Source organism: Patella vulgata, chromosome 1, assembly GCF_932274485.2.
Source record: "Patella vulgata chromosome 1, xgPatVulg1.2, whole genome shotgun sequence".
In the NCBI taxonomy this organism is placed as follows: Eukaryota; Metazoa; Mollusca; class Gastropoda; family Patellidae; genus Patella; species Patella vulgata.
The window spans coordinates 94,954,641-94,978,568 of NC_065879.2; the positions used below are offsets into that span (position 1 = coordinate 94,954,641).

General features: G+C 35.7%; 2 protein-coding genes across 3 annotated transcripts; both read right to left on the reverse strand.

Annotated features, from left to right (window-relative positions):
• Window positions 1–2,782: 2,782 nt before the first annotated feature.
• LOC126817626 (zinc finger protein 501) lies at window positions 2,783–10,200 on the reverse strand. Its single transcript, XM_050544720.2, has 2 exons — window positions 10,050–10,200; window positions 2,783–7,991 (listed from the first exon to the last, which is right to left on the reverse strand). The coding sequence occupies exons 1-2, from the start codon at window positions 10,050–10,052 to the stop codon at window positions 6,423–6,425; spliced, it is 1,572 nt and encodes a 523-aa protein (XP_050400677.1). The 5' UTR covers window positions 10,053–10,200; the 3' UTR covers window positions 2,783–6,422.
• Window positions 10,201–10,810: 610 nt separating this feature from the next.
• LOC126817246 (zinc finger protein 883) lies at window positions 10,811–21,630 on the reverse strand. Of its 2 annotated transcripts, XM_050544055.2 has the most exons (3): window positions 21,602–21,630; window positions 18,038–18,089; window positions 10,811–15,100 (listed from the first exon to the last, which is right to left on the reverse strand). In XM_050544055.2, exons 2-3 carry the CDS (start codon window positions 18,038–18,040, stop codon window positions 13,334–13,336), a joined length of 1,770 nt encoding a protein of 589 aa, XP_050400012.1. In that variant the 5' UTR covers window positions 18,041–18,089; window positions 21,602–21,630; the 3' UTR covers window positions 10,811–13,333. The 2 variants fall into 2 exon arrangements, with proteins under 2 accessions (XP_050400012.1, XP_050400011.1); XM_050544054.2 differs by lacking the exon at window positions 21,602–21,630 and having other exon boundaries at window positions 18,038–18,180.
• Between the last annotated feature and the right edge of the window lie 2,298 nt (window positions 21,631–23,928).

The following is a 23,928-nucleotide window of genomic DNA, read 5'->3' on the forward strand; positions in this document are numbered from 1 at the left end:
TAGACCGAATATATCGTCAAATCATACCGTACTCATACAATGTTATGCCTCTTTAAAAGCTTCAAATTATGTAGGGGCTAAGCTCCCCCCACCCCTCATCTCCCCAACCCCCACACCCACCCACATGCTTTCAGTCTAGACCATACCCGTACCCCGTAACTTAAAATAGAAATAACGATTACAGATTTTTTAAAAGTAGGTTTTGAATCATAATTTTGAAAGAAAAAGAAAAAAATAGTAACTTACATTTTAAATTATTTGTCTTTTTTGTATAGGCTTCAGGTGTTTGGATTTTGTCAAGTCTTTGTGTTTTGGTGTCGTATTCTTTTCAGCCACAAGTCGAAGTGACAATTTTCATAAGTACGGCTGTTTTTAAAGGGTATAGCATAATTTTATGACCAACTGCAAATTGATTTTTTTTCGATATCATGCCAAAAAATATTCCAAAAATATTAGTCTAGATGTTATGAAAACATTTGGGGAATAATAATAAGGTCATTGGATATATTATTCGTTCTCTTAACCGTATCATAAACAAAACCAAGATGCTAGGGTGGGGAAATTATTATAAATTTTATTAATCTCTTTTTGAGGCAATAGTATTTTTTCTGAAATATATTAATTTTTTTTGTTAACCGAGTTGTCTCCATTGGATTATAATTTATTTCAAAATAGGTATGTGTTATAAATATGGGGCATGGCTATACCGTAATACATGTATGTGTCCATTTAGAATTATTCCGGTCATAATAATTAAACGACTCTGTTACATATTTTTTTTAGCATAATCCAAATACAATGTGGTACAATCCTGTTGTAGCGCTTTATTTTGAAAATAGACTCGCGCTTGAAATCTTTGAAAAAAAGAAAAAAAAAGAGAGTTATCCCCCCTTTTATACGTTTTCAATCCGGGGCTTTTGCTAACTTTATTTCTCCCGGAAATAGAAAAAAGAGTTATCCCCCTTTTATACGTTTTCAATCCGGGGCTTTTGCTAACTTTATTTCTCCCCGGAAATAGACTCGCGCGTGAAATCTTTGAAAAAAATTTAAAAAAGAGTTATCCCCCCCTTTTATCCGTTTTCAATCCGGGGCTTTTGCTAACTTTATTTCTCCCGGAAATAGAAAAAAGAGAGTTATCCCCCCCCCTTTTATACGTTTTCAATCCGGGGTTTTGGCTAACTTTATTTCTCCCGGAAATAGAAAAAAAGAGAGTTATCCCCCTTTTATACGTTTTCAATCCGGGGCTTTTGCTAACTTTATTTCTCCCCGAAAATAGACTCGCGCTTGAAATTTTTTAAAAAAAGAGAGTTATCCCCCCCCCCCCTTTTATACGTTTTCAATCCGGGGCTTTTGCTAACTTTATTTCTCCCGGAAATAGAAAAAAAGAGAGTTATCCCCCTTTTATACGTTTTCAATCCGGGGCTTTTGCTAACATTATCTCCCCTTTAATACATAAGCTCCATTTTTTTTTTTTTTTTTTTTTAAATTATTATTTTTTATTATTATTATTAATTTTTTTTATTAATTTTTTTCGTTCACACTATTGTTCTGGGTGTGAAAAACCATATTCTAATAAGAATAACCATGTGTGTAAAGCGATATGTCGAAGCTGCAAGCAGTTAGGAATTTGTCCTCTGGATAGGCCGCGAATACAGTGTGAACTTTGTCACCGTTATTTTAGAGGCAAAAAGTGCTTGGAGAGACATAACCAAAATGTTCCGTTATACACAGTGTCGACGTGTATGAAATATAGGGCGTGCTTAAAGTGTTATACAACAATAGACACCCACGAAGATGATGCGATTAATAAGCACACCTGTGACGTGCACAAATGTCGTAATTGTATGCAACTGTGCAAGCCTAATCATAGATGCTATATGAAACGGTTATCAGAGGAGGTTGAAGGTGAGACTATCAAATATTTTGTTTGCTGTCTAATAGCTTAGCGTGACGATGTAGACCATACATTATTTTTTCCCTGGCAATTATGTAAAAGATGTATAAACCAAATAGCTTTTATACCTTTGGAACGTACACAGTGAGGTTGTCACTAGGGAAAATACTATTACGAAGCCTCAAAAGCTCGGGGGTTGTACTTTTCAAATCGAGAAACAAATACGAATATGGTTTTCGTGTAGCGTCCTCGTAACTTTCACGAACAAATTTAGTTTTCCCCGGATACATCTGCTTGGCTAATTGTTTTATAGCCGACACATCTCGAGGGTTCTTAAATGTGATCATGTAATGGGCATTTAGAACAAATTTAGTTTTCCCCGGATACAATTGCTTGGCTAATTGTGTTATAGCCGACACATCTCGAGGGTTCTTAAATATGATCATGTAATGGGCATTTAGACTGATGGTCCTATGATGTTTACCTTTATGAAACAGATTCTGGACAATATAAACGACCGATGCATTTTCGTGATGACTCCCTCTAGTAAAGAGTTTTGAAACTTTATCTGTCGTTTCATCCATTAGATCGTCGATGATCAAAAGGGAACGCTCCTTAGGATTTAGACTAACCATCCACAAACTCAACCACCCCTGCTAACTCGGCGTACAGTGGCTGCAAAACCCATAACACCATACGATACGATCTACGGCTTGGTCGACAATTCTAGAATCAGACGTTTGACCAACCGACTCTTACCAGATTGCGTAGGCCCTGATATCATGCAAGTAAACGGCCACTTTAATCTAAAATCCATTCTGTAAGCTACGGTAAAAATAACAAACATCTTTTTTAAAAACTAAAGATCTTTTATTATATTAAGGTAACAAAAAAAATGTTGACATTTAATACATAAAAACGAACATTATTTGGAAAGTGTGCGTATACATTCTAAGATATTTTCTTTCCAATACAGAGTCCCACGCAGAAACAATTCTTCACTGTGGTTCCGAATCTCAGGCACGAATCGGGCTATCTGCAAAAATCGATCTTTATCCAGCTCAAGAAAGCATGTTTCAAAGTACAATTCCAAAAAATTGATTTCGTCGAACCAACGGTCGATTCCCAAACACGTATGTTCTAGTTGACCTCCGTGGTTATTGAGACAGCCCTCGCAACGGGTAGTTAAACTTTTTGAAATCTCTGTACTGATTATGTTCCCCAGGTGGACCGTAATGGTCGACATTTACCTGTACAGAGAGAGAGAAATGGGGTTTAACGTTACCTGTGCAGGTTTTGAACACACGTACATGGTATGAGTGGTGTAACGTTTTCAACTTCTTCAACAAGATCTTCATGGAAAATGAGTTGATTGTCTGCGTAAAACCCTTCTACACGTACTTTGGTGGTGTGGCTATCAGGCTGGTCCCATCCTTCATTTTCGGCGGCTGAAACACATTCATCGGGGGTATTGCACCATGCCTGCCCTGATTTTAACAAACTCCAATCCTCCACATCAAGACCGGACTTGAACGATTTTGTAACTCGTGTTACGGCTGTTAAGTCGGGAAAAGTTTTTTCGGGTATCACAAGCTGTCTACCATTTTGTTCTCTCCAGAACAATTTGACGAACTGTCCCTAGCTCACAGCTTAGCTCGTTGTTGATATTAAATTTCGTAGGTTTTGTACATGCTAAAATATCTCTTAAAACGATCGGCGACATGACTCCATTCTTTTAATGTCATCATAAAACCATTTTACGTCTCAAACCTAAATAACCAGCCTTCAGTAATATTTCCGTATCTGTATTGCCCTTAGGGCCTAAATTCATTGCCACACGAACAGAAACATCGGATACCATAGAAGCCATATTGTTTCATATAATAACATACATACTAGTCACCCTTTATTTAAATATGTACAGCTAGAAACACCATTGGTCTCCCAGGAATACACCAATTAAAAAATGTTTGACAATCATTATACGGAGGCCAGTCTTTTACGAACGCCTACCATATCAGGGGGGGGGGGGGGTCCTCCGATGTAAAACGAGATTCGCACAACTTGAAACTAGCTTTGACAGCCTCCCATTGGTCCAAATTAAAATGAACACCCTTTCGTGTAGGTTTGGGCATTCTCTCTCCCTCACACCACCAAAATTTACGACAGACAGAAACAGACAGAAATGGGGTTTCACGTTCACTCGACACAAACAAGGTCATTTCGGGACAAACATTTGGTTTAATTTTATTTCAATAATTCGCTTGCGCGTAGGGGTCTTTAGCAGTGGGAGGAAACCGGAGGACCCGGAGAAAACCCACGAGGTTGGACAGGCGACCCTACTCCTTGTCACGTACAACCGGGGCAAAATTTACGAATGTTGACTCCCGGTAGTTGACTCCCGGGTAATTGGTATCCACAGTTATATATACATTATTTTCTTTGTAAATACTCATCCACGTCTACAGCCATGTCCATTAACATTTTCCACTGATCTTCGTGCAACATGTTCAACCTCGTGGGTTTTCTCCGGGTCCTCCGGTTTCCTCCCACTGCTAAAGACCCCTACGCGAAAGCGAATTATGTAAATAAAATTAAACCATATGTTAGTCCCGAAATGACCTAGTTTGTGTCGAGTGGACGTTAAACCCCATTTCTCTCGTTCTCTCGTGCAACATGATACCGTTCGGTGTAGGGTATCGATGACCACTTATGGTGTGACCATACAATCTGATGTGATAACACACGGTTTCTTGCCAAATACATTTTACAACAAAATAATAATTTCCTATATCCTCTTGATACAAATTCACAACAGAACTCACGATGTTAACTTATTGGAGTGTCTCTGTAAAACAATTCTACTTTTAACTTTGGATCCACCTTTTTATACGACAATTTTCTAAACCACAACACAAAATTCAATTAAACGTCACGTGTATACCACGTGATTTCATAATTGTATACAAATTTTAGACATCATGAAATAAACTTAATGTGTTTTACTTTTTAAAAAATATATACAATGCAATATTCATTTTAATATTATACCATTTAATTATTCAGATTTCCTTTTAGAGGTAATATTTAATTATTTACATTTTCAAAGTTAATATTATAAACACAAATACAAGTTTTATTTCCTTTGTAGCATAGAACGGTGAGAGCTAACACGTGAACAAAAAATAATTCGCCTGCTCAGAAATGCAGACGACTGTAGTCAATAGACCGGCAACTTAACCACGTGGTCGAACACACGTTACAATAGATAATTATTCAAATAATAACACTACAGTCAACACAAAAAGAACAAAACAGACCCATTCAAATAATAGAATATAAACACAATAGATCTAAGACACTCCATATAATGGACTATTATTATCATAGGTCATTTTGGGACTAACACATGGTTTAATTTTATTTCAATAATTCACCTGCGCATAGGGGTCTTTAGTAGTGGGAGGAAACCAGAGAAAACTCACAAGGTTGGACAGGCAACCCTACTCCTTGTCACATACAACCTTGGATTCGAAATCACGCCAGTCGACTCAATGACAGACTTTATGATACAGCGCGCAGACTAGTGTTGAAAATCGGATCGAGATTTGTGATCCGAATACTTTTGTTGGTTATACAATTCGGAGACCTGAAATTCTTGAACAAAAGTTCATATACCGGTACTCATAATTTCTTACTTGTTTCAATGTTTATGAGTGTCTGTGTATGCCGAGTATGAAATCGTACTTTCAATTTTCAAATTGTTTGAGCCGCGAAGAAAAAAACATGCCTACCTTTAGCCGTAATTATTAAGACTATGTATGATATCCCAAAAAATCAATGAGGTGAAGAAATTTGTATAGTATAACTACTCCTGTAATCCGCACCCTCCCACTTACCATTTTGCTCAATCAACAGGAATGAAAAAAGTAAAATAAAAACATGTGCCATTTATTCCGCCAAGGTCGTTTGCCTCATTCTGATAATCTACTACTATTGAACCAATCAGTGAGTGGGAATATACGTGACCTAGATCGTTATGAATAAATTTCATTGTGGGAAGTCAAAACATGGTCTAAACTTGTATGCCGTAAACTAGCGCAGGGAATGAATGAATATTTTTTTTTATTTAGACTACTGTTTTCGTTGCACTGCATTAATAATTTTATTAGTTACTATCACTAAATAATATGCATAATATTGACTTTAATTATGCTCAGAGCTGCGTACGTGATCAATTGCATTTGGGAAAATTTCAAAGTAATCAGATGTAAAAATGGCGAAATATAGAGCATACAGAATGTCAGAATATTTTGTAACGAATAGTAAAAGGACAGTAAAATGATTTGGATAACCCTTATTTTGTATCCGTTAACGAATATCCAAATAGTAGTTTCAACACTAGCGCGCATGCTAACCATTCAGCCATCCACCCCCCCCCCTTCTGGGTTCAGATCTGGCCCCTGAGGGAGACAGAACAGTAGGACGTTAAACCCCAGTTCAGTTTATTGATATTGATAAAAATACGTTAAGATAACTGAATAACAAATGCTTGTTCTTCAGAATGAATTATCTTGTGTGTTTTTAGATTACTTCTCTGTGTAAATGATTTACCACAAACATCACATTTATATGGTTTTTCACCCGTGTGAATTCTCATGTGGTGGTGTAGATTATCGTTTTTGGTGAATGATTTATCACAAACATCACATCTATATGGTTTTTCACCAGAATGAACCCTCAAGTGTATCTGCAAATAACGATTCACAGTGAATGATTTACTACAAATATCACATTTATAAGGTTTTTTACCAGTATGAATTCTCCTGTGTTGCTGTAGACTACTATTATCAGTAAATGATTTACTACAAACATCACATTTATATGGTTTTACACCAGTGTGAATTCTCAGATGTTGCTGTAGACTACTACTCACAGTAAATGATTTACCACAAACATCACACTGATAAGGTTTTTCACCAGTATGAATTCTTGTGTGCTGCTGTAGACTAGCACTGGTGGTGAATGATTTACTACAAACATCACACTTATAAGGTTTTTCACCAGTATGAATTGTCATGTGTCGTTGTAGACTTCCACTCTCAGTGAAGGATTTATTACAAATTTCACATTTACATGTTTTTATTCCAGTATGAATTCTCATGTGTTTCTTTAGAGCTGTACTCTGGGTGTATGATTTACTACAAACATCACATTTATAAGGTTTTACACCAGTATGAATTCTCATGTGCACCCGTAGAGTACAACTATGAGTGAATGATCGATCACAACCGCTACATTTGTATAGTTTTTCTTCTGCATGAATTCTCATGTGATGTTTTAGATTACTACTCTGGCTGAATGATTTACCACAAACATCACATTTATAGGGTTTTTCACCTGTATGAATCCTCCTGTGACACATTAGGAAATATTTTTTATTAAATGATTTACTACAAATATCACATTCAAAGCGTTTCTTAGAAGATTTATGACTTGTTTTAGAACCTGTCTGATTTGGATTTCGTATTTCTATATTTTTAACACACTCCTCTTCTTTAACATGTATATCACAGTGTTTCTCTAAATTAGTGTAAGATTTAAATTCTTCATCACATAAATTACACTGATAAACAGTTTCAATATCATCAGTTTTCTCTTCTTTAACATGACAATATCCATCTACATCATCAGTTTTCTCTTTTTTAACATGACAATATTCATCAACATTATCAGTTTTCTCTTCTTTAACATGACAATATTCATCTATATCATCAATTTTCTCTTCTTTAACATAACAATATTCATCTACATCATCAGTTTTCTCTTCTTTAACATGACAATATTCATCTACATTATCAGTTTTCTCTTCTTTAACATGACAATATTCATCTACATCATCAGTTTTCTCTTCTTTAACATGACAATATTCACCTACATCATCTGTTTTCTCTTCTTTAACATGACAATATCCATCTACATCATCAGTTTTCTCTTCTTTAATATGTATTTTACTGTGCTTTTCTAAATCATCATATTGTTGAAAAATTTCATCACATACAACACACTGATAAAATTCTTTAACATCATTAGTTTCCTATAATATATAAAAGTTATAACATCATTAGTTTCCTGTAATATATAAAAGTTATAACATCATTAGTTTCCTGTAATATATAAAAGTTATAACATCATTAGTTTCCTGTAATATATAAAAGTTATAACATCGTTAGTATCCTGTAATATATAAAAGTTATAACATCAATAGTGCACCAACATCAATGGCTGCCGTCCTCAGGGTATAAGGAATAAGTATACGAAGTTCCAAGATAATCCATTCAGAATTGTGGCCTTCAGGTGCTAAAGGCATAAATTGGGTGAAGCTCTGCCCCTGGGGGGCGGGGCATCCACCAAAATCAATAGTTGCTGCCCTTAGGCTATAAGGAATACATATTCCAAGCTGATAGCGATCCATTCAGAATTGCGGCCTGTAAATGAAAAACATAAAAATTGGGCGTGGCTCTGCCCCTAAGGGTCGGGCAATCACCAAAAACAAAAGGGGTCATACTTGGGGTATAAGGAATAGGTATGCAGAGTTTCAAATGGATGTTATTGGGCATGGCTCTTCCCAGGGGGTCGGGCATGCACCAAAAGTAACTTCCAAAGGACAAATATGAAATGAAATGTGCCAAATTGAATTTTAATATATATGTCTTCATGACTGATTAATGAATTCATTATTTGATGAAAAAACAGAGGCAACAATGAACAAAGTCTATTTGTTGTATTATTAAATGTGCCAAAATAAATTTAAGTGCATGCATTTTGGTGTTTTTGATTGATTAATGATGAACAAAACAGTCTAAATCAGAATTTTTACGTCTCGTGTCAGATTCTTACTGGGCTAGTAGAATGTTGGCTGGTCTCGTGTCAGTTTCTAACTGGGCTAGTAGAAGGTTGGCTGGGCTAGTAAGATCTGAAAGCTACTCGCCCAAATGGCTAGTGACCAATTCAGGTTAGTTTCTACCCCTGCCATTCTGTTGAAACTTAAATATGTTAAGGATCAAAAGATCTTGAATGAGAGGATAGACCTATTGATTTTACCTCTTCCCCGTCCATTTCCTGCAAAAAGAGGGCATATCTTGCTAGGCAACCATTTGTTTTAACTGGTCATAACTGATAGCAGTGAATTATTTGATGGATAAGGGACACAAGGAAAGAGTATAAATAAAACTCTATCTTGTTGTTTTCTAATTACCTAATATGTAATAGATGTAACAGACATGAGATGAATTGAAATAAAGATCGGCTGTTCAGTTATCTTATTGCGACCCTCGCAACTGTAGGTCTCAGAGATCAGGATAGAGCATAGCAGGGTTTTCTTCTTCCACTTATACTCACTTCCATATTAAAATCAAGCCTCTTGTTTTTTATTGAATAGTTACATGTGTTCAATAACCTGGAGAAAAGAGTACTTGCGGTCAAATTTACAGTTTCTATTGAACGGGTCGCCCTCTTCAGTGATCCCGACTCCACCAAATCACATCATACCAAAGTTCTTGTATAACTACGCAGAGGTATAATTAGATTTGACCATGTGCCAATCGATCTTCTGTTTTTCAAAGCTTATTAATAGAGACAAGTCAGCGATTCAGATTACTTTCTTTAATGGACATAACTCGACACAATCTGTTTCACAGAGAATTACCAAAGTCTACTAATATCTCTGTAAAAGACAACTGCCTTGAACACATGACGTCACATCACATGGCGTCAATCATTGGCTCAATGGCATGTGCATTGTTTACATAAGACGTTACTGGTTCGGGCACAATGGTGACTTTTACTCATTTAAATACCCATTTACACTAAATAGGAAATAATTTTTACCAACAAATACGTCAAACGCCTTTATTCTAATACATAAAAAAATGTAGAATTTAATTTGTCGGTGTAAGAAAGTGGCGCAGTACGTTGATCCGGCTACTCTTGAAAATTGGGTTAGGGTTAGAAACGAAAGTTAATATCTTTGACCCATTAAGTCGCATAGGTGTCATCCTTATCAGTGACGGCCTAGCGAATATTCACTTCTGTGAACTCGGCAGCCAAGTAAACTGAAAATACAGCACAACACGGCTATTTATCCTTTACTCACCATGTGGTCGCTACTTCATAATGAAACTATAAACAAAAATGGAAAATTGTTGACGTGACTCTACAACACCACGTGGCTAGTAATCAAGTAAACAATAATCTTCACAGGAGCTTACACAAATAACACCAACGAGGAAGAATGCCTTTCGTTTCAAAGTCCACTTCCGGTATAATATGAAGAAGGTTGTATACTAAACTAATTTCTGGATCTACCCGACCCGAGTAACCCACATTCAATATTATTTTATTTATCAAAAATTCTGCCTGTAAAACTGTAATATCTCTATCTTTTCAGTACTCTGTGGTTGCGGTAATTTAATTTTTAAAAAAATCTACGCACAAAAAATGTAATATAAACGTTGGTACTATGGTTTAGCTGTGCACACCTTTTCGTGTGTGAATTTCAAACTAAACTTACTTTAATCCTTATAAGACATATAGAAATAGATTTCACTAAAAATAAAACACACTTATATGGATATACTACTTCTGAATTTATTAACATGCTACGTTTCGATACACATACAGATATCGTTTTCATTATTTGCTTGAAAACGATATCTGTATGTGTATCGAAACGTAGCATGTTAATAAATTCAGAAGTAGTATATCCATATAAGTGTGTTTTATTTTTAAACTTACTTTGAAACAATTTCTTCAATAAAAATTTTTTTTTTCTTTATTGTCATGGATATTGTGTATTGGTAGGATTTTATACAGCATCACAATAGTCTAAAAACATGTATTTATACAAGAACTGAATACATTGAACTGCCTGGCTAAAGTTACCTCAGTCATTAAGCAAAATAAACATATTCCTAGGGCATCAATCACCACCTGTATTGTTAATTGACAAATAGTTCTCCATGACATGTTTCACCGAACTCTGGGTAATCCACTAGAAACATCAAAGCTGGTTTATTAATCAAATGTCTGACGTCATAGGGTGAAAAGCCGCTCGAATGACCTCTGAAGCCACCTCCCACTACAACTGGTCAGATCTTCAAGTAGTAGAGGCCATTGAAAGTAAAAAAACCCAAAAAAAACAAAATATAGATCTGTATTTTAATCAGATTGTGTTTCGGGTGCATGTACAATAGAAAATAATTCTTGTGTATTATATAATAGATGAATAATCTCTACATTAGATTGTATCAGGTAGATACATTAACACCTGTCTTTGTCAGGTAGCTACATTAACACCTGTCCTTGTCAAACATTTACAGACAATAGTTTTTGTGTATTACAATACCCATTAAACATACATTATACAAGAGCTAAATCTGTCAATTGCAGGTCTTTCTTTAGGCATGAAATGTTTTCTAAATTAATAATTAGACATTTATTAACTTATCCAGACCATAATCAACTCTTGATGTCATCTCTAGCCTAAAATCATTAGTGGATTATGATCCGATTTGCTGCACAATATAATGATTTAGTCATGAAATGGATAATCGAGACTATGCTTTTAATTGTACCGACTTTAGTATTGATGATCGAGGCTAGGCGGAAATTTCAATTGCTTAATTCTCGGTTCATAGTGGATCAATTTGACTGAAATTTTCAGCAAATTCCCTTTACATTATCTAGTTTTTAACTGCCAACTCTTTATCTAATCTCCCATAATGTATCTTTAATAATCTCTAATTATAAAAATAATCTAATAATAAACTTATTGTGAATATTGATGGTGCTACAAACTTTAATTTTATTCACTAATAATTTTGTTTTGTTTTTTTGTTTTTTTTAATTTTCTGTACAAAAAAATAATAATTCATATTAAAACTCACAACAAGAGAGAGAGAGAGAGAGAGAGTGAGAGAGATGGACTTTAGAGTACACTCAACACAAACCAGGTCATTTCGGGTCTAACATATGGTCCAATTTTATTCCAATAATTCACTTGTGCATAGGGCTCTTTAAATTCAATTTAAATATTTGATCATGTGAATATTGATAATGTACACGAAATGTAAAATAATAAGGAAACAATATGAAAACAAAAGTTAGTTATTACAAAAGAAATAATCTAACCCTGACTATTATCAGGTAGCTAGCTTTAGATATCACCATTAGTGGGCAAACTGCATGCAGCGATCCATCTACGTCATACTTCGAGATTATGATCACTGCCCTATTTAGCCTCCGTTTAAAATGCTCACGTGATCATTTTGGGGCGGGACTTATCGACTGGATTACTGCGTTGTGTACACAACACATGTCCTTTCCAAAATGTCAACTTAGCTGCCACTCCGGTAAAAGCGAAATATAATATGTGCTAGTGGGTAATATTGCAATACATTCTTTGCCATTGTAAACTGTTTTTAGAGTTTCAATCTGTTTATCTTTCAAAATAAGGTCAGATACTCCTAAATTTGTCTTTGCAAAAAAAAAAACGCCTCTGTGAAATTATCTTTCATGGGAGCCGCCATATTGAATAATTAGAGGACTATTTTGTGATTCGGCTCTGCTTAGTTTGACATCTTTCATACACTCAACGGCTAAATAAACATATTTAATTTCATTCAATATGACAATAGAAGAGAAATAAATACTTATAAAAATTTCTAAAAGCATACTCAGTGTTTTCGACTAAAATCATCGATGTAGGAATTAAAATGTCATTTAATTAGCTTAGGGCCTGTTCTCAGGCGGAGCTAGCTGTAGACAGGCAGCCTAAGTTTGGGATGCATTAGCGGGGTCGAAATACAATACTAACCCTCCATGAAGTTACCCATCTTTACCCCTTGAGGAACGTCTTAATAAAACAACGTTCTAAGATGTAAATTGGGACAGTTGTCGTGTCCATCATCTTGGATTTCACTGTAGCCTAATTGATGTCCATCATCTTGGATTTCACAATCTCATGTCTTTTTCAACTAGCAGTTAGTTGTCAGCGGTTGCCTAACCCCTAAAACCTAGGTATAGACACCAAACTTGTTCCCCTATCATTGTGGTCATTAAAACGTAATGGTGGCCATGTTGGACGCCAATTTGAATTTTACGTCACAGTGACACCATCACGTAAAAATGATGGGAATTTTGAAATCTATGGTATCCATTTCCCATAGAAAGACTTAGACACCATAACTACTGGATTTAGAGGTTAACATTCACACGTTATTGAGGAATAAGTGCTCTCGTATGTGATTGGAGAAGGTCGAAATTCAAAATGGCGCCAGTTAGTGTAGTGTTAACCTGTAATCGTTGGGTTTGATTGTATAGCCTTCATAAGTAGTATGTAAAATTCTAAAAGATCATAGACAATTAATTGTTGGGACGTTAATTGTGAATGGTTGGATGTTTAGCTTGTGTTGGGATAACCTCTTTTAGACAAGTTTGACCATCTATGTCATTTGTAGGGTTTGTTAGTATAGCCTTCGGATGTCTAGCTTGTGTCATGGAAACTAACAACCTTTCAAGCTGCAGTTCAGTTGATATTTCTGGGTCAAAGCTGGCCCTTGACGGAGCAAGTATCCTGACATTGTTTTCTCTAGTATGAAGTCTCATGTGTGAATGTAGACTGCTACCAACAGTGAATGTTCTATGACAAACATCACATCTATATGGTTTTTCACCAGTATGAATTCTCATGTGTCTCTGTAGATAATTATTTTGTGTGAATGATTTATCACAAACATCACATCTATATGGTGTTTCACCAGTATGAATTCTCATGTGTATGTGTAGATAACTATTCTGTGTAAATGATTTATCACAAACATCACATCTATAAGGTTTTTCATCAGTATGAATTCTCATGTGTGCATGTAGATTACTATTCTGGGTGAATGATTTACTACAAACATTACATTTATAAGGTTTTTCACCAGTGTGAATTCTTATATGCAATTGTAGTGTACAACTATTGGTGAATGATTTACTACAAACATCACATTTATATGGCTTTTCACCTGTATGATTTCTCATGTGTCGCTGTAGACTACCATTCTCAGTGAATGATTTACTACAAACATCACATTTATATGGCCTTTTTCCCGTATGAATTCTCATGTGTTTCGGTAGACTAGTACTAAAAGTGAATGATTTATAACAAACATCACATTTATAAGGTTTTTCACCTGTATGAATTCTCATGTGTTGCTGTCGATTGCCACTAAAGTTGAATGATTTAAAACAAACATCACATTTATAAGGTTTGTCTACGGTATGAGTTCGTATGTGTTTTTGGAGAGCACTACTAATAGTAAATGATTTACTACAAACATCACATTTATAACGTTTTTCTTCAGTATGACTTCTCATGTGTCTCTGTAGATTACTGTTCCAAGTGAATGATTTACTACAAACATCACATTTATATGTTTTTTTTACTGTATGAGTTCTAATGTGTGACTGTAGGGCACTACTCTGGGTACATGATTTACCACAAACATCACATTTATAGGGTTTTTCACCAGTATGAATTCTGATATGTCTCTGTAGACTGCTATTCTGAGTAAATGATTTACAACAAACATCACATTTATAAGGTTTTACACCTGTATGGATTCTCAAGTGTTCCTTCAGCTGACATTTCACTGCAAATGATTTACAACAAACATCACATTTATAAGTTTTTTCTACTGTTTGAGTTTTTGAGTGTTTCTGACTAAAAGATTGACTACAAACATCACCATTATAATCTCTTTCTCCAGTTTGCCCTTGTTGACTAACATGTAATTCACAGTGTTTTTCTAAATCTGTTTCTAAATTAAATTCTTCATCACATAAATTACACTGATAAACAGTTTCAACATCACCATTTTTCTCTTCTTTAACATGACAATATTCATCTACATCATCAGTTTTCTCTTCTTTATCATGCCAATATCCAACTATATCATCAGTTTTCTCTTCGTTAACATGACAATATTCATCTCCATCATCAATTTTCTCTTCTTTAAATTGAACATGATAATATCCACCTACATCATCAGTTTTCTCTTCTTTAATGTGTATTTCATTGTGCTTTTCTAAATCATCATATTGTTGAAAAATCTCATCACATTCAACACACTGATAAAATGCTTTAACATCATTGGTTTCCTGTAATATATAAAAGTTATAACATCATTAGGATCCTGTAATATATAAAAGTAAAAACATCATTAGTTTCCTGTAATATATAAAAGTTATAACATCATTAGTTTCCTGTAATTTATAAAAGTTATAACATCATTGGTTTCCTGTAATATATAAAAGTTATAACATCATTAGTTTCCTGTAATATATAAAAGTTATAAAATTATTAGTTTCCTGTAATATATAAAAGTTATAAAATTATTAGTTTCCTGTAATGTATAAAAGTTTTAAACTTGGTACTAGCGATTCTGAAGGGGAAATACGGCTCATGACGTCATTCAAATATGACTGAAAAGCACTTATTTATGCCATGGCAGGCATTGACTGTTCATTTTGATTACTTTATTGGTGATCTCAGATTTTAAAATCTGATAATATTGGATCTAATTAGAATATTTTGATGAAATAATGTTTGTTGGGTAGTATTTTTTGTATATTCTGACCTGAAACCTAGTGTAGTATTTTATGTATATTCTGACCTGAAACCTCTAGTAACAGCTATCTAGTGTAGTATTTTGTGTATATTCTGACCTGAAACCTGTAGTAACATCTATCTTGGGTAGTATTTTGTATATTCTGACCTGAAACCTGTAGTAACATCTCTCTAGGGTAGTATTTTGTGTATATTCTGACCTGAAACCTGTAGTAACATCTCTCTAGGGTAGTATTTTGTGTATATTCTGAGCTGAAACCTCTAGTAACATCTCTCTAGTGTAGTATTTTGTGTATATTCTGACCTGAAACCTGTAGTAACATGTATCTTGGGTAGTATTTTATGTATATTCTGACCTGAAACCTGTAGTAACACCTATCTTGGGTAGTATTTTATGTATATTCTGACCTGAAACCTCTAGTAACATCTATCTTGGGTAGTATTTTGTATATTCTGACCTGAAACCTCTAGTAACATCTATCTTGGGTTATGTATATTCTGACTTGAAAATCAGTTTACATCTCTTGGCATTAATTTCAGTATAAATTTAGACGAAATTATAGATCTCAACTTTAATGTGAAATTGGATGATCTTGAGAAATTAACACATATCTGGAGTAAACGTAAACTGACTCTAATTGGAAGAGTCACCATTCTTAAGAGTCTAATCTTACCTAAAATCAATCACTTGTTCTCGGCACTACCCAACCCAGAATGTTCTGACCTCAAAAGGCTTGAACAAATATGTTTCAGATTTATATGGAACCATGGGAATGACCGAATTAAACGCTCAAGAGTCATAAAATCAATTGAAAATGGTGGTCTAAATTTTACTGATATCAATGCATTTAATAAGAGTATGAAAATATCTTGGATCAGAAGATTACATGTTCAAAACAGTAATTGGAGTCCATTTGTGGACCATTATTTGAAAATACTCCCCTTTGAAATCTCAGCAGTAGGTTCTGATTTAAATTCCAAAATACTTGGGGTGATAGAAAACCCATTCTGGAGGGACACCTATACAGCATGGGTTGAGTTTGTTGGGAATGTACTTGAAAAGGATAACAAAGATACGAACATGGAAAATATTTTATTACAACCCATCTGGTACAATAAAATATTCAGATTTAGGTTTATTAAGGACTGGTTCCAAAAGGGAGTCAGAACTATTAATGACCTCATAAATGATAGAGGTAAGCTCAAAACATTTGACAATATGAAAAGTGAATTTGGACTGAAAGGCACATTTCTTCACTATAACGGATTGATAACATCTCTCCCTAAAAGGTGGAAAAATGTGATATCAGACAATGTACATTCTCATTTACAAAAACCATACATACCAAGACCCATCCAGATCGTACTAAGCGAAGCTAAAGGCTGTAAACATATATATAAGTTCTTAATCAAAAATGAATCAAAGGAAAAAGAATGCAAAAATGAAATAAAATGGATGAATATACTTAACCTAAATTTGTCTCCAGAACAGTGGAGAAAAATATATGCTATACCGAAAAAAGTGACATTGGACACAAAGTTAATAGAGTTTCAATTCAAATTTCTACACAGAATTGTTACCACAAAAAAAATATCTTTACACTATCAAAGTAAGCAATGAGAAACAGTGCTCAATCTGTGGGGAAAAAGATGAAACTCTTGAACATTTGTACTACGAATGCCCTGAAACTCAAAATATTTGGACGAATATGTCTAATGTTCTTGAAAAATACGGAATGTGCGATACTCATTTCACATGTAATGATATAATGCTTGGAAAACAGGAGACATCCCCTGTTGTCAATTTTATTATCATATGTAGTAAATACTACATTTTCAGAAGTAGTATAACAGGTAACTCCCTTAATTTCCAAGCCTTATTGAAATTTATTCATTTTTATTACAGAATTGAAAAGTACATATATAAGAAAAATGGAAACATGCATATCTTTAATAGAAAATGGAACATGATTGCTAAGCTGTTTGATGACATGTAAATAATAGAGTATGCAAAGAATAGAATAGTGCTAAGCTGTCTGAGATTATGTAAAGAATAGAATATTGTGAGATTTGCATATTGCAGTTTGATGATATATTGATATAATGTACTTTTGTATGGAATAACAATAAAAAAAAAAAAGATAAAAAAAAAAAAAAAAAATGTATATTCTGACCTGAAACCTATAGTAACAGCTATCTTGGGGGTAGTATTTTGTGTATTCTGAGCTGAAACCTCTAGTAACATCTATCTTGGGTTATGTATATTCTGACCTGAAACCTATAGTAACATCTATCTTGGATAGTATTTTATGTATATTCTGACCTGAAACCTATAGTAACATCTATCTTGGGTAAGTATTTTATGTATATTCTGACCTGAAACCTGTAGTAACATCTCTCTAGGGTAGTATTTTGTGTATATTCTGAGCTGAAACCTCTAGTAACATCTATAATGTTGTATTACTCACCATTATGTCTGTTGGTCTAAAAACACTACACAGAATTGCTGATCGGTCTCTTCTACAAGTCATAGAAAATAGGTATTCATATAATAAACAAGTCATCGGTGGAGCGGCAATACTATATACCAGAAAACACAGGAAAACACCGGAAAAAAACCTGGAAAACCCCGGAAAACACCATTTTATATTGAATACCGGAAAACACCGGAAAACACTAAATACCGGAAAACACGCTAAATACCGGAAAATACCCTAAAAAGGTAACCCGGAGACTGGCACCCTAAATACGTAACCGGGAGCCTGGTCCTCTGTGTGCCTGGGTTAGGGTTAGGGTTAGGGTTAGTTTCCGGTTTATAGTATAGCCCTTCTCCGGGTAACCTATTTAGGGTGGTTTCCGTTATTTAGTGTGTTTTCCGGTATTTAGTGTTTTTCCTGTGTTTTCCGGTATTCAGTATAACATGGTGTTTTCTGGTAGTTTTCCGGTTGTTTTCCGGTGTTTCTTGGTGTTTTCCGGTATATAGTATAGCCCGTCGGTGGAGTATAAAGTAACGCCAGCTTCCATAAAATAGGCTGGTCAAACGACAGCTGGATTGTGTCATACGTGAAACAAAAGGTTTTTTGATTTATATTGACTCATTATGATGTCCAGATTATGGAAAAGAAAGTTTACCCAAATCGGAGTCCAAATAAGGACAGGGGGTGGTGCCAAATACAAAATGGCGAGTGTTGATCAGAAATCGCAAATATCTCTAAAATTGTCGGATATAGACACCATAAATGTATTGCAGAAAGACAAGAAGACGGTACCAGTGAGTCCAAAAATGGCGATGTTATATCTGTATTACGTCATGACGTTACTGTAACGTCACAACGGCATACCTGACGTCTCACTTTTTTCAAAATTGGTCCATTTACTCATGGTAACCGTAGAAACGAATGGTGATGCAGAGAAGAGTATATGGAAATTGTGTTGGATTGATTGAGAAGAACAATGTTCTCCATTTACCTAGAAGGGGGCTAAAGGTATAACTACTGCTTCTGTGTCAATAGCTGATACTATTAGAATAGCTGCAGGAACACTTCAATTTTTGAAGAAATGAAATGAAATCGGGCCAAACATCCTATGTACTATGAGGGAAATTTTGCCCTGCAGTGGCACAACAGTCTCATCTTATATCGAATTCTAACTGCCAAAGGTTCTTTTATTGGAGAAGTGCATTAAAGGTTGAATGGACGTGGCCGACCAATTTTGACATTTGGCCCAAAAAATCATCAGAAAGTTGTATTTTGGGGTTTCAGATCATATGTGGACAGATAGGAAGTCAATACCAGACGGTCCTGTCCATTCAACATTTACAAGCACAAAATGGCTGTCAAACATGCACTCGCTGAGCTCCTTAATGTTGCTTGTTTTTATCTTTTGGGCCACTGCATCATCGATTTCATTGGACTTCATAGTTCATCCTCAAAATTAATTCTACCATCTTTATACTAGTTATTTTAGGCCACGTTTTGAAGCAGTTCTAATATTTGTCCCCATACATTTTCTGGTTATTAAGTTGGGTGTAAATTATCTCAGACGTCTGTTTGAAGTTTGGTTTCTATACGAATACACTTCGCTGAATCCGATGGGCTCAGGTATCCCCCCACCCCCAAAAGTGACGGCGAATTCGCTAGGAAGTCAAATGCAAAATGGGGCCCATTTTTGAGAGAAAATCACAAAGTCTCCTATATAGTTTTTCGTGGTCCCCTAATTCAGGTATTAACATAAAATATGTTTTCCGCCCAAAGGTAAGTGTACTATTTTCTTCCATGATCTCCTGAACATAGATATTTTGTCGAATTTGAGAACCATTTTGGTGTTTTGTTTGTCATGGCACATTTTGTAGTTCAGATATTAATTTGCCCACCTTGAAAACCTACTATTTGACATATTATACCATCACATCGCTAACATCGAAATTTAACACCAAATGTTTTAAATATTTTAAATAAAACCATCAAATTGGAATACTAATTTTTATTAGCATCATCCAGATTCTCAATCTATACATCTTAAAGATATATAATCCATCAAAAAACATTAGGGGAACTTTATTTCAGAGCCCGCAATAGTGACATCAAGGCCCTGGGACAAGGACCTTGGTGAAACATTTTTAAAGATACATAGTCTCTAGCGTCACTTGGTGTATATCTTGGGTAACTGAAGGTAACTTTGCTAAAGCGCATTGTTCTGAAAAATGTCCACAATTGGCAAAAATATTGAAAAACATCAAGATTTTTAGCACCTAATGAAACGAAGACAAAAGTAAAAGTTTCGCTTTCAGTTTTGTTTTTAATGATCGGATACCAGTCAGCCTACCTAGGATTCTTCAGGCCCAGACATGGCAATGGATACCTTGATGAAGACAATAGCTTTAAACAGAACTAGAATGGATCGGGGCTCGACGGGGCTAAGGCCTGGGCAGGTAGTCTTTAATTTACCAATTTTTCTAAAAAAAAAAAAGTGAACTGACAGAATCATATTCTAATCTTACCCATGCCACTAAGTACGCACATTCAGAAATGTTACAGGTATTCTTGTATTTTACGATCAAGTAACAGTGTATTTTTTTTATTACTTTATACCAACAAATGTTTTTAAAACATTACTTGGAATATCTCCGGGACCCTCTAGGCTTCGGGCCCTGGACAAGTGTCCCAGTTGTCCCCCCCCCATCTCTCACGGGCCCTGCTTTATTTTCATCGCAAGGCTTAACCTTTGGTTTGACTACCGGACTAGTACCATTACCCTTACTCAACAGGAAAAAAACATCCCAACAGACTTTCAGCTAGAGCCAGTGACAAAATATAAAAAATCGGGTAGACTAATTTTCACCTTTTTGAACTCTCTGGTATTGACTTCTTGTCTGTCCCCATGATTGGGACTCCCAAAACAAACTCTTAAGTACTGTCAAAATTGGTTTTGTAACACATCTCGAATACACCTGTGTCAAAATATAAATTCTTCTGATGTTTTTTGGAATTAACCTACTTCTGAATGGGCCAATGTCAAAATAGGTCGGCCCCGCCCAATCAAACTTTAGTGCACTTCTCCAGTCAAAGAACCCTTGGCAGTTGGAATTCAATACAGGAGTAGACTGTTGCACCATTGCAGGGCAAAATTCCCCTCATAGCACACTGATTGAACCCAGTCAGAGTGAACAGTCAGACGTATAATTATAATCCCATTTCATTTCTTTTTATAGACGTAGGCTATTTTTGTCAACAACTGAAAAGAATCAGTGTTCCTACAGCTACTGTAGACATCACAGTAACGTCATGACGCCATAGAGACATAACGGTGCCATTTTTGGACTAGCTGGTACCGACTTCCTATCTGTCTACAATACATTTATGGTGCCTAAATCCAACAGTTTTCGAGACATTCGCGATTTTGATCGACAGGCGCCATCTTGGATTTGGCCCCGCCCCCCTGTCCTCCGATTTTTTAAAACTTTCTTTTCCTTACTTAGGGCATCATAAAGAGTCCATAAAAATCAAAAAACCTTTTGTTGCAATTTGTCCTACATCAAATGTTAGTTTGGCCAGCCTAGAATATTACGTCATGGAAAAAGAATTTCTTTCCGGTAGTAGGTTGTATACACGATATAGTCCCGGATCTCTCCAACCCGAATAGTTCACAAAACTACTGGTACCGACTTCCTATCTGTCCGCAATACATTTATGGTGTCTAAATCCAACAGTTTTCGATACATTCGCGATTTTGATCGACAGCCGCCATCTTGGATTTGGCCCCGCCCCCCTGTCCTCCGATTTTTCAAAACCTTCTTTTCCTTACTTAGGGCATCATAAAGAGTCCATAAAAATCAAAAAACCTTTTGTTGCAATTTGTCCTACGTCAAATGTTAGTTTGGCCAGCCTAGAATTTCTCCGGTAGTAGGTTGTATACACGATATAGTCCCGGATCTCTCCAACCCGAATAGTTCACAAAACTACTATTTCATTTGAAATTCACTTTGTTCGTTAAAAAGTTCTGATTTCATCATCTTTCGCTCTATCATCATCTTTCGCTCTCTTTCCGACGTAAGTTCCACAAACCACCCCACTCAACGATTCATTCCATCAACAAAGCTAGTACCTCATCCATAAATCCAGGTTTCTCAAAATAATTTTCATCGCAAGGCTTAACCTGGGGTTTGACTACCAGACTAGTACCATTCCCTTGCTCAACAGGAAAAAAACATCCCAATCGACAAAAGTGAGAGAGAGAGAGAGTGAGAGAAAGAGAGAGAGAGAGAGGGGGGAGAGAGAAAGGGGAGAGAGAGGGAGGGAGGGAGAGAGAGAGAGAGTCACAAACGGGAATCGAAACAACTCCAGTTGACTCGATGACATACCTTTTGATACAATGCGCACACGCTAACCATTCGGCCATCCAACCCCCTAGTGCAGGACGAACAGTCTGACAATGTATAAAAACCATCTAGTTGGCTGGATGGGACAAAAAACACTGGCCCTGTGTACTCGTTTACAGAAATCTACAATAATTATTGGCAGTTGGAATTCAACAAAGAGTAGACAGAAACGTGACTGTCTGGACAAAATGACCGAGAACTACGAAGAGCCTGGCACTGCACAACGTCTAGTCGTTCGAATGGGATAAAAAAAAGTGAGGCCCCATGTACTCCTTGTCAGGCATGTAAAAGTGAGGCCCCATGTACTCCTTGTCAGGCATGTAAAAGAACCTTGGACAGTTGGAATTCGGTAGAAAGTAAGGCCACTTTCTGGGCAAAATGTTCCCTAAAGCGCAATCCCTTTTCCCTTGCTCCCTCCCCATCACCGTGTAATACGTAGACTTGACCTTCCTATTACACCCCGTCCCCAGTGCGTAAACATACTTCTTATTTTAACAAATAATAACAAGTTATATTCTTATTTTTACCATTCATTGATTTATTTTATCCCTCAGAAGTTACTCAAAACACCTAAAACAATCAAATAACATTATATATATACCAGTTAGAAATAAAACATTCCAGGAAAATAAATAAATGCTAAAGATGCATGCATATAACTTCACAGAGGTCACAGAACTCGCAAGATGATATGGCGCCTCAGGGAACATTCGTGAGCGACCCAATCCTCTCTAACATTACACTAAAGCTGACCTTTTTTGTATCTCCATACAGGTCACTGAACATAACAGATCGTACTCTGTAGCGAAAATTCGAAACGTGTTTAAACTCTATCTAGACTACATTTAAATGTGGTCATACATAACTTTCTAACCGTCTATCTAAAATCAAGTTTTATAAATATCATTTACATCATATTACAGAACACAATTTTTATGGGAAACAATCACTGGTTTTATTCTAATAGCACGTCGTTTCGACAAGTATCCTTTTATCGTTATCAATCTCATTGTGCTTGATAACGATAAGAGTATACTTGTCGAAACGTCGTGCTAATTGGGTTTAACGTCCACTCGACACAAACTAGGTCATTTCGGGACTAACATATGGTTTAATTTTATTTTAATAATTCGCTTGCACGTAGGGGTCTTTAGCAGTGGTAGGAAACCGGAGGACCCGGAGAAAACCCACGAGGTTGGACAGGCGACCCTACTCCGAACGAAAAGCCTGACAAGAACAGCTGTCTAGTCGTTTGGATGGGATGAAAAACCAAGTTCCGTGTACACATTGGCGTGCACTAAGAGCAAGCCATAGTGCCACTGCCCGGGCAAAATATCCCTTATAGCACACTGCATGGCGTATGCCCGTCTTCATTAGCCCAGTCGGAGCAGAACAGTAGGACATTAAACTCCATTTCATTTCAATATGAGAACCAGATTTGTTTTAATTTGAGACGATTTATTTTCGATGTTGTTTAAAATT

What these genes read in the sequence shown, in the direction of transcription:
- LOC126817246 (XM_050544054.2), bottom strand. Translation starts at nt 18,133, where the DNA reads ATGACTTGTTTATTATATGAATACCTATTTTCTATGACTTGTAGAAGA. An exon ending in TTAGACCAACAGACATAATG is followed by an intron (nt 15,101 to 18,037) that starts GTGAGTAATACA and finishes TATATATTACAG; the next exon opens with GAAACCAATGATGTTAAAGC.